The 14,842-nt window shown below is 38.1% G+C and overlaps 1 protein-coding gene across 3 annotated transcripts in view; it reads left to right on the top strand.

The window, feature by feature from the left end:
- Nucleotides 1-14,842, top strand: part of ZNF451 (zinc finger protein 451) — a 94,091-nt gene that overhangs the window by 25,393 nt on the left and 53,856 nt on the right. For 2 of the 3 annotated variants that reach the window (XM_087438760.1, XM_087438759.1), the window contains exon 4: nucleotides 11,354-11,479. In XM_087438760.1, the coding sequence (XP_087294886.1) occupies nucleotides 11,354-11,479 (126 nt within the window). Of the gene's footprint in view, nucleotides 1-11,353; nucleotides 11,481-14,842 lie in introns of those variants that run through there. The other variant, XR_015554167.1, reaches the window with a different exon arrangement.

Below are 14,842 nucleotides of genomic sequence, written 5' to 3' on the forward strand. Positions count from 1 at the left end.
ATTAAATTACAATTCAGCATTTTGGCATTAATGGAATTGTGGAAATTCCCAAACCTGAGAACGTAGTGGCTGCTTTTCATCTTAGTTCTACAGGAAACATTTAAGACACTTCCATCTAGCCTGGAATCAGTTCACTTTCTGCCCACGTTCCTGACAAATAATACCATAGCTTTGGTTCTGCAGTTGGATCAGAAACAAGGTGGCCTGCAGTAAATTTTTTCCCCCTTGCATTCTTTTTTTTTTTTTTTTTTTTTTCCCCCAAAGCCCCAGTAGATAGTTGTATGTCATAGCTGCGCATCCTTCTAGTTGCTGTATGTGGGACGCGGCCTCAGCATGGCCAGAGAAGCAGTGCGTCGGGGCGCACCCGGGATCCGAACCCGGGCTGCCAGCAGCGGAGCGCACGCACTTAACCGCTAAGCCACGGGGCCAGCCCCCCACTTGCATTCTGATAAGTTAAAATTTGTGTTTCTGAAAGTATTGATTCTTTGAATTACCTGTTGTACTTAACGTGCAAAATAAGGCCTCTGCGACCTAATGGGTAAAATCCCTAACATGCATTTTAATATCAGTGATCCCTCTGTTTTTTCCAATGCCAATGTGTTCTTCTGTGTTCAGTGTACACAGAAGAGTGTAATTCACTAAGGTCTAGGGGCCACCGCTCATCTTGGATCACTAACAATGGACGTCCAAGGGACTTGGCTTTCTGGAGAAAGTGAGTGTTCATAGATAACCTATTACTTATGTCTGGCTAAAACCAGCAACCTTGATCCCAAGTTTGTGATGAGAAAACATCATATGAATATCATACCCTGCCTCGTATACTTAATTTTTCTCCCAGTTTAAGAGAAAAGATTTTTAAGTACTTCATTTTTTAAATGGCAAAGGTTTCAAAGTTGAAGTTTTTCTTTTTTCTAGCTACCGTTCCCTTTCCTCTACTCCCAGGAGATTGTCTCCCAAATCTACTTACCTGCCTTCAATATAGGTAGCCAGAGTTCTTCCTCTTTTTTTTTGGAAGAAAATAGAAACTTTTCCCTTGGAGGGGAAGGAGAAGGAGAACAAACTCAATTCTAAATGTCTTTTTTATTTCAGCATCAGAGGCTGTTAGGTCTTTTCAGCCCTTCAAAGTCATGAAAGATAGATCAGCAAAATTAGCTGGAAATAACAGAAATAATCTTTTTATTGACATAACCATATTAGTTAAATAAAATATAACATAGGCTACTGATAGAAATAGAAGAAAAATAATTTTAGCAAACAACTTAAATATCAGTAAGATTTACTTATTTGATCTTCAAAAGGTAATGTTGTAGAACTAGAGATCAATCTTAGAGGGAAGCTGAAGCCGTCTAAACGTTTAAATGTTGGTTAAAGGGCTTAATGATTTATCTTCCTAGTATATGAGTATAGTTTGAAGGGAGTCAGGTTTTAGGAACATACTTATATTTCATGACTAGTGGATTACTAAAAAATTTTCCCATTGGATATATAATCGCTGTATTTCTGACTTTAATTTTCATTTAGCTTTGCATCCAGAGTATATCTATAATTTCTAATGTAAGTCCGAGAATCATTAATTGTGCTTTAAAGTAAACCTTAAGAGGAATAAGTACTATGTGTAAAGTCTTCCTAAATGAGTATAGTTTTAGAAGTAATTCAGAATGCTTATGATGCTGTGGCCTAGGAAAAAGTAAGATAATAGTGGAACCATCAATTCAAGGATAGCTCTTCCTGGATTAGGATTACTTTAATTAATCCAAAACGTGGCCTTCCTGTCCCCATAATATTCACGTTGTTGTGACATAATAACATATTTTATAGGTAAACCTAATTTATACCTTGTCAACCTCCCCCATATGTTAATATGACCCTCGTTTACCTGGCCTTCCAAGCATGATTTTTGTTAGAGTTTAGAACCAAAAAATGTTACCTCTGTCAGGAAAATAACACACTCTAGGCCTATGTTTAAATGTTATTAACTTCCTTAAATTAAAAATTCTTGTAGGATCTACTCTAAATTTCTTTCTCAGAGTAGTGGCTGCGTTTTAAATAAAGAGATACTTTTTTGTCTTTCCAAGGAGTATATTTAATTTGCTTTTAAGACAAAGATAAATCTTGCCTCAACTAAAGGATCAGAACTCAGATAAATAACTTTTTGTGACTGTCATTTCTAATAAACTGCGTTGTCCTCTGACTTGTAAAAGGACATTTTGAAGTTAGTTGAATGTCATGTACTACCTGGTGCAGGGGTGTAGGCTGGCCAAATGGTCAGAAAGTCTACCCAAAGTGATCCTGTGAGCATTCCTTACTGCAAAGATGTAGCCTCATACTGAAAATGCCCATTTGGCCTTTGTTATATGCTCAGTTTAATGTAATTTCTGTGTACTTGCAAAGTCACACCTGCTGTGTGATTGATGCAACTCTGTCCTACTTTAGATAAAATTTGGGTTGTTCTTGTACAACTGATTTGCCTGAAGAGTGATATTTTAGTATCTCAATCTTTCTAGTAGAAAAAAATTTTTTTGTATTTTTTTTACTGATGTCATAATCGTTTATAACATTGTAAAATTTTAGTTGTACGTTATTGTTTGTCAGTCACCATGTAAATACATCCCTTCGCCCCTCTTGCCCACGCCCCAACCCTCTTCCCCCTGGTAACCACCAAACTGTTCTCTGTGTCCGTGTGTTAGTTTATCTTCCACATATGAATGAAATCATGTGTTGTTTGTCTTTGTCTGGCTTATTTCACTTAACATAATACCCTCCAGGTCCATCCATGCTGTTGCAAATGGGATGATCTTGTCATTTTTTTATGGCTGAGTAGTATACCATTGTATATGTATACCACATCTTCTTTATTCAGTCATCAGTTGAGGGACAGCTGGGTTGGCTCCACTTCTTGACTGTAGTGAATAATGCTGCAATGAGATAGGGGGGCATAAGCCTCTTTGGATTGTTGATTTCAAGTTCTTTGGATAAATACCCAATAGTGGGATAGCTGGATCATAAGGTATTTCTAGTTTTAATTTTTTGAGGAATCTCCATACTGTTTTCCACAGAGGCTACACCAGTTTGCATTCTCTCAAGCAGTGAATTAGGGTTCACATTTCTCCACAACATCTCCAACATTTATTTTTTGTCTTGGTCATTATGGCCATTCTAACGGGTATAAGGTGATATCTTAGTGTAGTTTTGATTTGCATTTCCCTGATGATTAGTGATGTTGAACATCTTTTCATGCACCTGTTGGCCATCTGTGTATCTTCCTTGGAAAAATGTCTGTTCATATCCTCTGCCCATTTTTTGACTGGGTTGTTTTTTTGTTGTTGTTCAGTTGTGTGAGTTCTTTATATATTATGGAGATTAACACCTTGTCTGATATACGATTTGCAGATGGTTTCTCCCAGCTGGCGAGTTGTCTTTTCATTTTGATCCTAGTTTCATTTGCCTTGCAGAAGCTCTTTAGTCTGATGAAGGCTCACCTGTTTATTTTCTCTTTTGTTTCCCTTGTCCGAGTAGATGTGGAATTCGAAGAGATCTGTCTGTGACTGATGTCAAAGAGTGTACTGCCTATGTTTTCTTACAGCAGTTTTATAGTTTCAGGTCTTACCTTCAAGTCTTTGATCCATTTCAGGTTAATTTTTGTGTATGGCGAAACAAAATAGTCTACTTTCAATATTTGCATGTGGCTGTCCAGTTTTCCCAGCACTGTTTGTTGAAGAGACTTTCCTTTCTCCGTTGTATGTTCTTAGCTCCTTTATCGAAGATTAGCTGTCCATAGATGTGTGGTTTTATTTCTGGGCTTTCAATTCTGTTCCATTGATAGGTGTGTCTGTTTTTGTACCAGTACTATGCTTTTTTAATTATTATAGCTTTGTAGTATATTTTGAAGTGAGGGATTGTGATGCCTCCACCTTTGTTCTTTTTTCTCAGAATTGCTTTAGCTATTTGGGGTCTCTTGTTGCCCCATATGAATTTTAGTATTCTTTGTTCTATTTCCGTGAAGAATGTAATTGAATCTGTAGATTGCTTTAGGTAGTATGGACATTTTAACTATTTTAATTCTTCCAATCCATGTGCATGGGATATTTTTCCATTTCTTTATGTCATCATTGATTTCGTTCAATAATGTCTTATAGTTTTCATTGTATAGGGCTTTCACCTCCTTGGTTGAATTTATTCCTAGATGTTATTCTTTTTCTTGCGATTGTAGATGAGTTGTGTTCTTGAGTTCTTTCTCTGTTAGTTCATTATTAGAGTATAGAAATGCAACTGATTTTTGTAAGTTGATTTTGTACCCAGCAACTTTGCTGTAGTTGTTGATTATTTCCAATAGTTTTCTGGTGGATTCTTTAGGGTTTTCTATATATAAAATCATGTCACCTGCACAGAGCGAGTTTCACTTCTTTGTTGCCTATTTAGATTCCTCTTATTCGTTTTTCTTGCCTAATTACTCTGACCAAAACCTCCAGTACTATGTTGATTAAGAGTGGTGAGAGTGGGCACCCTTGTCTTGTTTCTTTTCTCAGAGGGATGGCTTTCAGTTTTTCTCCATTGAGTATGATGTTGGCTGTGGGTTTGTCATATATGGCCTTCATTATGTTGAGGTACTTTCCTTCTATACCCATTTTGTTGAGAGTTTTTATCATAAATGGATGTTGGATCCTGTCACATGCTTTCTCTGCATCTATTGAGATGATCATGTGGTTTTTATTCCTCGTTTTGTTAATGTGGTGTATCACATTGATTGATTTGCGGATGTTGAACCATCCCTGTGTCCCTGGTATAAATCCCACTTGATCACGGTGTATGATCTTTTTAATGTATTGCTATGTTCAGTTTGCCAATACTTTGTTGAGGATTTTTGCATCTATGTTCATGAGCAATATTGGCCTGTAATTTTCCTGCTTTGTATTATCCTTATCTGGCTTTGATATCAGGGTGGTGTTGGCCTCGTAGAATGTGTTAGGAAGTGTTACATCTTCCTCTATTTTTGGAATAGTTTGGGAAAGATAGGTATTAAATCTTCTTTGAATGTTTGGTAAAATTCTCCAGAGAAGCCATCTGGTCCTGGACTTTTATTTTTTGGGAGGTTTTTGATCACTGTTTCAATCTCTTTACTTAGGATTGGTCTGTTCAGATTCTCTATTTTTTCTTGATTCAGTTTTGGGAGGTGGTATGAGTCTAAGAATTTATCCATTTCTTCTAGTTTGTCCAATTTGTTGGCATATAGTTTTTCATAGTATTCTCTTATAATCCTTTATTTTTCTGTGGTATCCCTTGTAATTTCTCCTCTTTCATTTCTAATTTTATTTACTTGAGCCTTTTGTTTTTTTTTTCTTAGTGAGTCTGGCAAAAGTTTTGTCAATTTTGTTTATCTTCTCAAAGAATCAGCTCTTTGTTTCATTGATCCTTTCTACTGTTTTTTTGGTTTCAGTTTCATTTGTTTCTGCTCTGATTTTTATTATTTCCCTCCTTCTGCTGACTTTGGGCTTTGTTTGTTCTTCTTTTTCTAATTCTGTTAGGTGTAGTTTAAGATTGCTTATTTGGGATTTTTCTTGTTTGTTAAGGTGGGCCTGCATTGCTATGAGTTTCTCTTTCAGGACCACTTTAGCTGCATCCCATATGAGTTGGTATGGTGTATTTTCATTTTCATTTGTCTCCAGATATTTTTTGATTTCTCCTTTAATTTCTTCAGTGATCCATTGGTTGTTCAGTAGCATGTTGTTTAGTCTCTAGATCTTTGTCACTTTCCCCATTTTTTTCTTGTAGTTGATTCCCAGTTTCATAGCATTATGGTCAGAAAAGATGCTTGTTATGATTTCAGTCTTCTTAAATTTATAGAGGCTTTCTTTGTTTCCCGACATATGGTCTATCCTTGAGAATGTTCCATGGGTGCTTGAGAAGAATGTGTAATCTGCTGTTTTTGGATGGAGTGCTCTGTATATAATCTAGTCCATCTTGCCTCGTTTTTCATTTAAGTCCACTATTTCCTTATTGACTTTCTGTCTGGATGAAGTGGGGTGTTAAGATCCCCTACTATTATTGTGTTGTTTTAATATCTCCTTTCAGGTTTGTTAATAATTGCTTTATGTACTTTGGTGCTCCTGTGTTGGGTGTATATATATTTATAAGTGATATGTCTTCTTAGTGTAGTGTCCCTTTTATCATTATATATTGCCCCTCTTTGTCTCTCATTACCTGTTTTATCTTGAAGTCTGCTTTGTCTGATATAAGTATGTCTGATATAAGCTGCTTTCTTTTGTTTGCTATTAGCTTGGAGTATTGTCTTGTGTTCTTTCACTCTGAGCCTGTGTTTGTCTTTAGAGCTGAGATGTGTTTCCTGGAGGCAGCATACTGTTGGATCTTGGTTTTTAATCCATCCTGCCACTATCTGTCTTTTGATTGTAAATGTAAAAGGATTGAATTCTCCAGTGATTATTGATATATGAGGGCTTAATGTTGCTATTTTATCGCTCATTTTCCAGTTCTTTTGCATTTCCTTTGTTTCTCATCCCATGTGTTTCAGACTACCAATTCAGTTTGGTAGTTCTGTATGATGGTTTTCTTAGTTTTCTCTTTATTTATCGTATGTGTCTCTGTTCTGATTATTTGTTTAGTAGTTACCATGAGGTTTGTATTAAAAATCTCTTAGATGAGGTAGTCCGTTTTCTGGTGTCCTCTTATTTCCTTAGACTAAGTCGATTCCATCCCTTTCCTCTTCCCCTCTAAGTCATTATTGTCACAACTTATTCCATCTTGTGTTGTGAGTTTGTGTTTAAAGTGATGAGATTATATTTATTTTTGGTGTTTTCCTTCCCTTAATCTTTGCTGTTATAATTAAGTGTTAGCTAACGTATTCTGATAGAGAGCTGCAATTTTTCTGATTTTGTCTACCTATTTTTCTCTTTACTCAAAGCTTTATATCCCCCTTTTTCTTTTTTTTTCAGGCCTGAGGGCCTTCTTGAACATTTCTTGTAGTGGGTTCTTGGGGCAATGAACTCCCTTAGCTTTTGTTTATCTGGGATTGTTATTATTTCTCCATCATATCTGAAGGATATTTTTGCTGGATAGAGTATTCTTGGCTGAAAGTTTTTGTCTTTCAGAATTTTGAATATAGCATTCCACTCTCTCCTAGCCTGTGAAGTTCCTGCTGAGAAATCGGCTGAGAGCCTGATAGGAATTCTTTGTATGTTATTTTTTTTTGTCTTGCTGCCCTTAATATTTTTTCTTTGTCATTGTCTTTTTGCCAGCTTTACTACTGTATGACTTGGAGACGGTCTTTTTATGATGGTATATTTAGGAGGTCTGTTGACTTCATTTACTTGTATTTCCAGCTCCTTCCCCAGTTCTCAGCTGTTGTTTCTTTGAACAAGCTCTCTGCTCCTTTTTCACTCTCTTCTCCCTCTGGAATACCTATAATCCTTATGTTGCATTTCCTAATTGAGTTGGATATTTCTCGGAGAGTTTCCTCATTTCTTTTTAGTCTTAATTCTCTCTCCTCCTCCATCTGGATCATTTCTGTTGTCAGCTCTGTTCTTTAAAGATTCCAGATTTTTCTTTATCTCTTCCATTGTGTTTTTCATCTCCAACATTTCTGATTGGTTTTTCTTTATAGTTTCCATCTCTTTTGTGAAAAAGTTCCTTGTTTCATTGAATTGTCTATCTGTGTTTTCATGTAGTTCGTTGACCTTTTTTATGATAGCTATTTTGAATTCTGTTATTTAGGTTATAAATCTCTGTGCCTTCAGGATTGATTTTTTGGTGCTTGTCATTTGCCTTCTGGTCTGGAGATTTGATATATTTTTGCGTAGTGCTTGAGGGCGTGGGCTTATTTTTCCTCATTCTGAAGATATCTAGTTGCAGCTTCCACCTGCCGCCACTGGGTGGGCGTCAAGACCTGTGTATTCTGAGCCTGTTGTGGTCTGCAGGCTCTCTGGCCGACAGGCTGAGCTGGTGCTTCGGGCAGAAGGAGAGGTCTTTCTTTGCCTACCTGATCCCAAGGGCTTCTTATTCTTCTCTCACTTTCTGCTCTCCTGGGTTGCTGGCTTGATGAAGGCACCCCCACAACAGTTCAGTCCTCTGTATATGGGAATTTTCCACAGGCTGTGAGAGAACTTGGAGAGTGATAGTTTTCTCGTGGAGGGCCACCCCTCCCTCTTTCTCTGAGAGCCGCACGGTTCCGGAAGGGAAGGGCTCTTTCTTTCGCCTGCCTGATCCCAGGGGCTTCTCATTCTTCCCTCACTATCTGCTCTCCTGTGGTGCTAGCTTGATGAAGACATTCCCTCAACAGTTCAGTCCCCTTGGTATCGGAGTTTCCCATAGGCTGTGAGAGAACTTGGAGAGTGACGGTTTTCCTGCAGAGGGCCGCCCCTCTACCCACCCCCCCCACCAGAGAGCCGTGCAGTCCTGGTCCCAGGGTCGCTGTCGTTGGGGAAGGAGGGAAGTTCTCCTTACCTCCTTCCACTCCTGGTGGTACCAGCACCTCCACCTTCAGTTGTAAGGCTACCTGGGTCTCTCAGATGTCTTTTGTGTTGTGTGAATGTCCCCTGTTGGTATTTGAATGTCCTTTTCATCGTATCTTAGCGGGGGAGAGTGTAAGGGGGAAGCTCACTCGGCCATGATGCTGACATCACTCTGAAAAAATTTTTAATAGACTATTTTTTTAGAGAAGTTTTAGGTTCACAGCAAAATTGAGAGGAAGGTACAGAGATTCCCATATACCTCATACCTCTACACAGGCATAGCTTCCCTTGTTATCAGTATCCCCCAACATAGTGGTACATTTGTTATAATAAATGAACCTGCATTGATACATCATCATCACTCAAAGTCCATAGTTTACATTAGGGTTCACTCTTGGCATTGTACAAACTTGTGAGTTTGGGCAAATATATAATGATGGGTATCCATGTTTATAGTATCATACAGAATAGTTTTGCTGCCCAGAAATCCTCTGTACTCTACCACTTCATCCCCCTCCGATTCCCCAGCCCCTGTCAACCACTGATCTTTTTTATCGTCACCATAGTTTTGCCTTTTCCAGGATGTCATTTACGTAGAATAATGCAGTATGTAGCCTTTTCAGATTGGCTTCTTTCACTTAGAAATATGCATTTAAGATCCCTCCATGTCTTTTTGTGGCTTGATAGCTCATTTGTTTTTATAAATGAATAATGTCCCGTCGTCTGGATGTACCACAGTTTATCCATTCATCTACTAAAGGACATCTTGATTGCCTCCAAGTTTTGGCAATTATTAGTAAAGCTGCTATAAATATCTAATTACGTATATCTAGTTACTTCACCCCTAACCAATGTTTATTTGCATGTTGTTTTTCTTAGGAAGAACATATCACCTGTGAACAAAGAGGGTTTTGTTTCTTCCTAGATTTGTGGTTTGGTGTCTGACATTGATTTAGGGAAATTCTTCATCATTATTGCTTCAAATATTTCTTCTGTTCCTTTCTCTCTTTCTTCTCCCTCTGGTATTCCCATTATGCTTATGTTACATCTTTTGTAACAGTTCTTGGATATTCTGTTTTATTTTTTTTCAGTCTTTTTTCTCTTTGTTTTTCAGTTTTGGAAGTTTCTGTTGACATATCCTCAAGCATGGAGATTCTTTCCTCAGTGGTGTGCAGTCTACTAATGAGCCCATCAAAGGCATTCTTCATTTCTGTTACAGTGCTTTTGATCTCTACAATTCTTTTTGATTCTTTCTTAGGATTTCCATCTCTCTTAATTATGTTACACATCTATTCTTGCATGTTGCCCAGTTTTTCGTCAGAGCCCTTAGCATATTAATCATGTTTTAAATTCCTGATCTGATAATTCCAACTTCCCTGCCATATCTGCCATTCCATGCTTGCTGTGACTCTTCAAACTGTGTCTTTTGCCTTTTAGTATGCCTTGTAATTTTTTGTCGAAAGGTGGACATGATGTACTAGGTAAAAGGAACTGTGGTAAATAGACCTTTACTAATGTAGTGGTAAGGTATGGGGGAAGTGGTAGCATTCTATAGTCCTGTAATTAGGTCTCAGTCTTGGTGAACCTGTGCCCCTGAACTCTGAACTTCAACAGTGCTTCTCAGTCCCTCCCCTCAAGTGGGACAGGATAGCTAGAGGGGCCTAGAATTGGGTATTTTCCTTCTCCCGGGTTAGTTAGGCTCTAATAAAACTCCAGCCTCTGGAAAAATAGTTTCCCTTGAGGGCAGGCCCTGTTAAGAAGAACAGAATGCTCTGGAATATTTCAAAATGCTTACTTTTCCTCTCCCGCTGCCGGAAGCATGAGGGGATTTTTCTCCAGTCTTCACTGTGAGAAACTGGTGGAACTCCTGGAGGTAAACTCACAGAAGTGTGATGCCCCCATGACTGGGTCCCCGTGGAGTTCTTAACTCTTAGACTTGCCCACACTGAGCCTCCAGCTATTTGTTAATTACAGTTCAGGTTTTCCTACCCAGTAGTGATTCTTGCTGAGGGTTCTACTCGTGGGTTTCTGCTCCACTAAGTTGTGATTCTCTGTAGCTGCTCCTATGTCTCTCTTATTTTGGGGGCAGTGGTGTGCACTGTGACCTCACCTCTCTGGTGGATCTAAGAAGAGTTGTTGACTTTTCAGTTTGTTCAGCTTTTTATTTGTTGTTAGGAGTGGAAACTTCTAAGCTTCTTACATTTTGGACCAGAAGTTAGATCTATTCTTTTTCATCAATAATTTCTCTTAAGTAAATTCTGTCTTGGCATTGCTAAAAAACCAGAGCCAAGGATGTTTGTTCTGTTAGACCTTTCAGAGGGTGGACTAATGGCTTGATGGCATTACCTTTAGACTCAGAGCAAAGCAATGCCAAACTTTTCAATATCCAGATGATTATAAAGTAAATAAAGACAGTAAATGTCCTAGCACCTAGTTTATCTAACTTTTTGAAAACCAAAGATGCTGCTGAATGATTGGCTGACCTACAAAATACCACATAAAATATAAAATACACAAAACAGATTCTTAGAAATTTGATGATGATAAAAGTAGATGGTTCTTTTATAAAAAGTAAGTGGTATACTGGGCCGGCCCCGTGGCTTAGTGGTTAAGTGAGCGTGCTCCACTGCTGGCGACCCGGGTTTGGATCCCGGGCTCGCACCGACGCGCTGCTTCTCCGGCCATGCTGAGGCCGCGTCCCACATACAGCAACTAGAAGGATGTGCAGCTATGACACACAACTATCTACTGGGGCTTTGGTGGGAAAAAATAAATAAATAAAATCTTAAAAAAAAAAAAGTAAGTGGTATAATAACTCTTTGGTAAATGGATATAGGTTATCTCAAAGCTAATTTTCTTAAAAGGAATGAAAATTGTTTTTTCAATTACAGGATAATGTTAAGCATAAAGACTATATTGACCATCAGAAGGATAAAGTTGCTTTAACTCTGGCTCGTCTAGCCCGCCATGTTGAAGTGGAGAAACAGCAGAAAGAAGAGAAGAATAGAGCATTCAGGGTATGTGGCTGTTTTAATTGGTGTTTTACTGAATTATAGAATTGTTTGTAATAAAGTTATGAAGAGAAACTTGTAATCAAACAATGTATAATTGAATCCTATTTCAGCAAGGACTCTAAATAGGTCATCAATTAATAGCAATTCATGATGGCTTTTTACATCTCTGGTTATAGTTTGTGGGATTCTGATCATTTATGTATACAGAAAAAAAAAGAAAACAGATCTAAGTGAGTGGACTTTATTCTTGAGCATTAAAAACCATGGGATTTATCAAAGCAGATGAACAATTAACAGTTTCTGGTTACTTTATCACAAGAGTGAAAAGATTTTATCAGGGCCTTTGTAGATTAAGCTGTTGAAATGTTATTTTCTACTAAATAGAGCCAGACCGCTTTCTCAAACTTCAACCTGTTCCTTCAGATTAAATCTATTACTAAGAGGAAGAAATTTGAATCAGGGTTGTAGAAGAGCTGCGATGTGGAGAATGAAGCCTATTTTAGGATCTCACAGGTGCTGGCCTGGTGGTGTAGCGGTTAAGTGCATGCCCTCCACTGCAGCGGCCCAGGGTTCGCAGGTTCGGATCCCAGGCGCCCACGGATGCACCGCTTGTCAAGCCATGCTATGGTGGCGTCCCATATAAAGTAGAGGGAGATGGGCACAGGTGTTAGCTCAGGGCCCATCTTCCTCAGCAAAAAGAGGAGGATTGGCATCAGATGTTAGCTCAGGGCTAATCTTCCTCACACACAAAAAAGAATCTCACATGATATAAATCTTTTCCTTGACTGGTTTTAGAATGCCTCAAATGAAATTACTTAAAGAACTTCCTCAATACTGACAAATGTCTATTAGGAGTAGAAAGTTGATGAGTTGGGTTAAAAAAAAAAGTTCATACTAGGAGTTTAAAAATGAAATTGAATTCAGGGTTCTGCCAGCAGCTGTTTGGATTTCAGTAGGTCACTTAGCTTTTACAGACTTGGGGCTTCAGTCTGTAGAGGGACAGAATTGGAGATGATCTCCTAGGTTGGGATAAGCACTATGATTTTATAAATTTAACGTCTGTGTTTTTGATTCCTTTGTTATTTATGCATTGGTTATTGTAAAGGAATTTATGTTTCTGTAGCCTCCATTTTAGTATCTCCTAATCGGGTGTAGATAAATTAATCTTTTTTAAATTTAGAAGTAGATTTGTTTGGAAATTTGAACTTCATAATGTAATACCAATTAAACTAGAGCATAGTATTCTAATTCTATGTTTAAAATGCTTAATGCGTAGAGATATTTAAAAAAAAATAGGATTATTTCTTTCCTGGCAGAAACACTATTCAATTTTAAGGAAGATTCTTTCCCAAAACTATGTTAAGTCTGTTGTTTATGGGTCATAGGGAAAATCTCTTTTAAAGAGGAGTGGTTTGCAAGCTGTTCTCCTTTTCTGCAGATTTCCTGAGTGATACCAGCTTCTTTTCCCAGGCAGTGTTAATGGCCACATAGATAATAAAGCTTTTGTGATGAGTTCAGAATCTTATAGTCACTATGACAACTAGGGTTTTTCTCAAGGGTAGTTTCAGCTTTCACCCATGTAAATCTTCATTCATTGTATGTATTAAAGATTTTACCTTAGTGTTGAAGAAAGTTTTTTGAAATGTTGAAATTCTTGTTTAACCAGTTGTAGAGAATAAATTTATCTAGATTTCATTCTTTTCTAAGGGAAAAATTTACTCACACAGAAGCTTTGGTTTATTGCTTGCTATCCATTCATGATTTTTTGTTGTGTGTGAGGAAGATCAGCCCTGTGCTAACATCTGCCAATCCTCCTGTTTTTTTTGCTGAGGAAAACTGGCCCTGGGCTAACATCCATGCCCATCTTCCTCCAACTTCATATGGGACGCCGCCACAGCATGTCTTGCCAAGTGGTGCATTGGTGCGCGCCCAGGATCCGAACCGGAGAACCCCGGGCTGCCGCAGTGGAGCGTGCACACTTAACCGCTTACGCCACTGGGCCGGCCCCCCATTCCTGATTTTTTAAATTTGATTCTTTTCATAGATAACTTGTTTTGTAAAACTAAATACAGAAAACAATAGCAGAAACAAAACTACGCAGAAAGGGAGATAATGAAACTGAAATAAAAGTAATTCTTGAGGAATTCTAGTGGGTGATAACTCTGACTAAAAATAGATATAGCAGAAAATGTCTTCCAACTATTCTAGGCCTTTGTGAGTTGTTGGTGTCTCACTATTAAAGTGGATTGTCCAGCTTTTGTGATAGAGAAGTTTTAAAGAAAAAAAAGAAAATTCATTAAAATCTTCACTGGATAAATCACTTTCAGAGATAATGTGTTGTGTTGACTAGTTGACCAACTACCAGCTTTGCTTATTGATATTCCAGGAGTTAAGATGACTTGCAAGGCAGTATGTAACCCTAAGGTTTGTGGAAGTAGTTTTGTAACATAGGAAAGGGTGGCTAATTTGGGGATGATTTCAGCCAGCAAATGTTTTTTGAGCATTGATTATGTATGGCCACAGAGTTCAAATTCTATTGTAAGAAATGCCAGAGAAATTTTTTTTTTTTTTTGGTGAGGAAGATCAGCCCTGAGCTAACTTCTGATGCCAATCCTCCTCTTTTTCTTTTTTTCTGAGGAAGGCTGGCCCTGAGCTAACATCTGTGCCCATCTTCCTCTACAGAGAACTTTTTAAAAAAATCTATTTATTTATTTTTTTTATAATTTTATTTATTTTTTCCCCCAAAGCCCCAGTAGATAGTTGTCTGTCATAGCTGCACAACCTTCTAGTTGCTCTATGTGGGACGCGGCCTCAGCATGGCTGGAGAAGCGGTGCATCGGTGCGCACCCAGGATCCCAACCCGGGCCGCCAGCAGCGGAGTGCACGCACTTAACCGCTAAGCCACTGGGCCGGCCCAAAAAAAATGTTTATTTTTAATTGTTGGCAGTTGTTTAAAATAAGTAGGGTATTAGCTGGCATGTAGTAACATTTGATCTCAATTATGTTAATTTAAGAGTCTTTGTTGTGATATGGTTTTCTAAGGAACCTTGATAAGTGATTTGATTTTGTACATAAGAAAATGTCTTTATAGTCTACCAGAGGCTTGCCATATTACTTTCTTTGGATAAACTAACTTTGTTTCCCATAGCATGTTATCCAGAACACTGATCCTGTAGGATACACTTTGAAAAAAAAAAAAGTATTTTTTTTTGTGTGTGTGAGGAAGATCAGCCCTGAGCTAACATCCGATGCTGATCCTCCTCTTTTTTTGCTGAGAAAGATTGGACCTGAGCTAACATCTGTGCCCATCTTCCTCTGCTTTATGTGGCATGCTGCCACAGCATGGTGTGACAAGCGGTTCGTTGG

Source organism: Ceratotherium simum, chromosome 13 (assembly GCF_057802395.1).
Source record: "Ceratotherium simum simum isolate JZ-2026a chromosome 13, ASM5780239v1, whole genome shotgun sequence".
Classification (NCBI taxonomy): domain Eukaryota; kingdom Metazoa; phylum Chordata; class Mammalia; order Perissodactyla; family Rhinocerotidae; genus Ceratotherium; species Ceratotherium simum.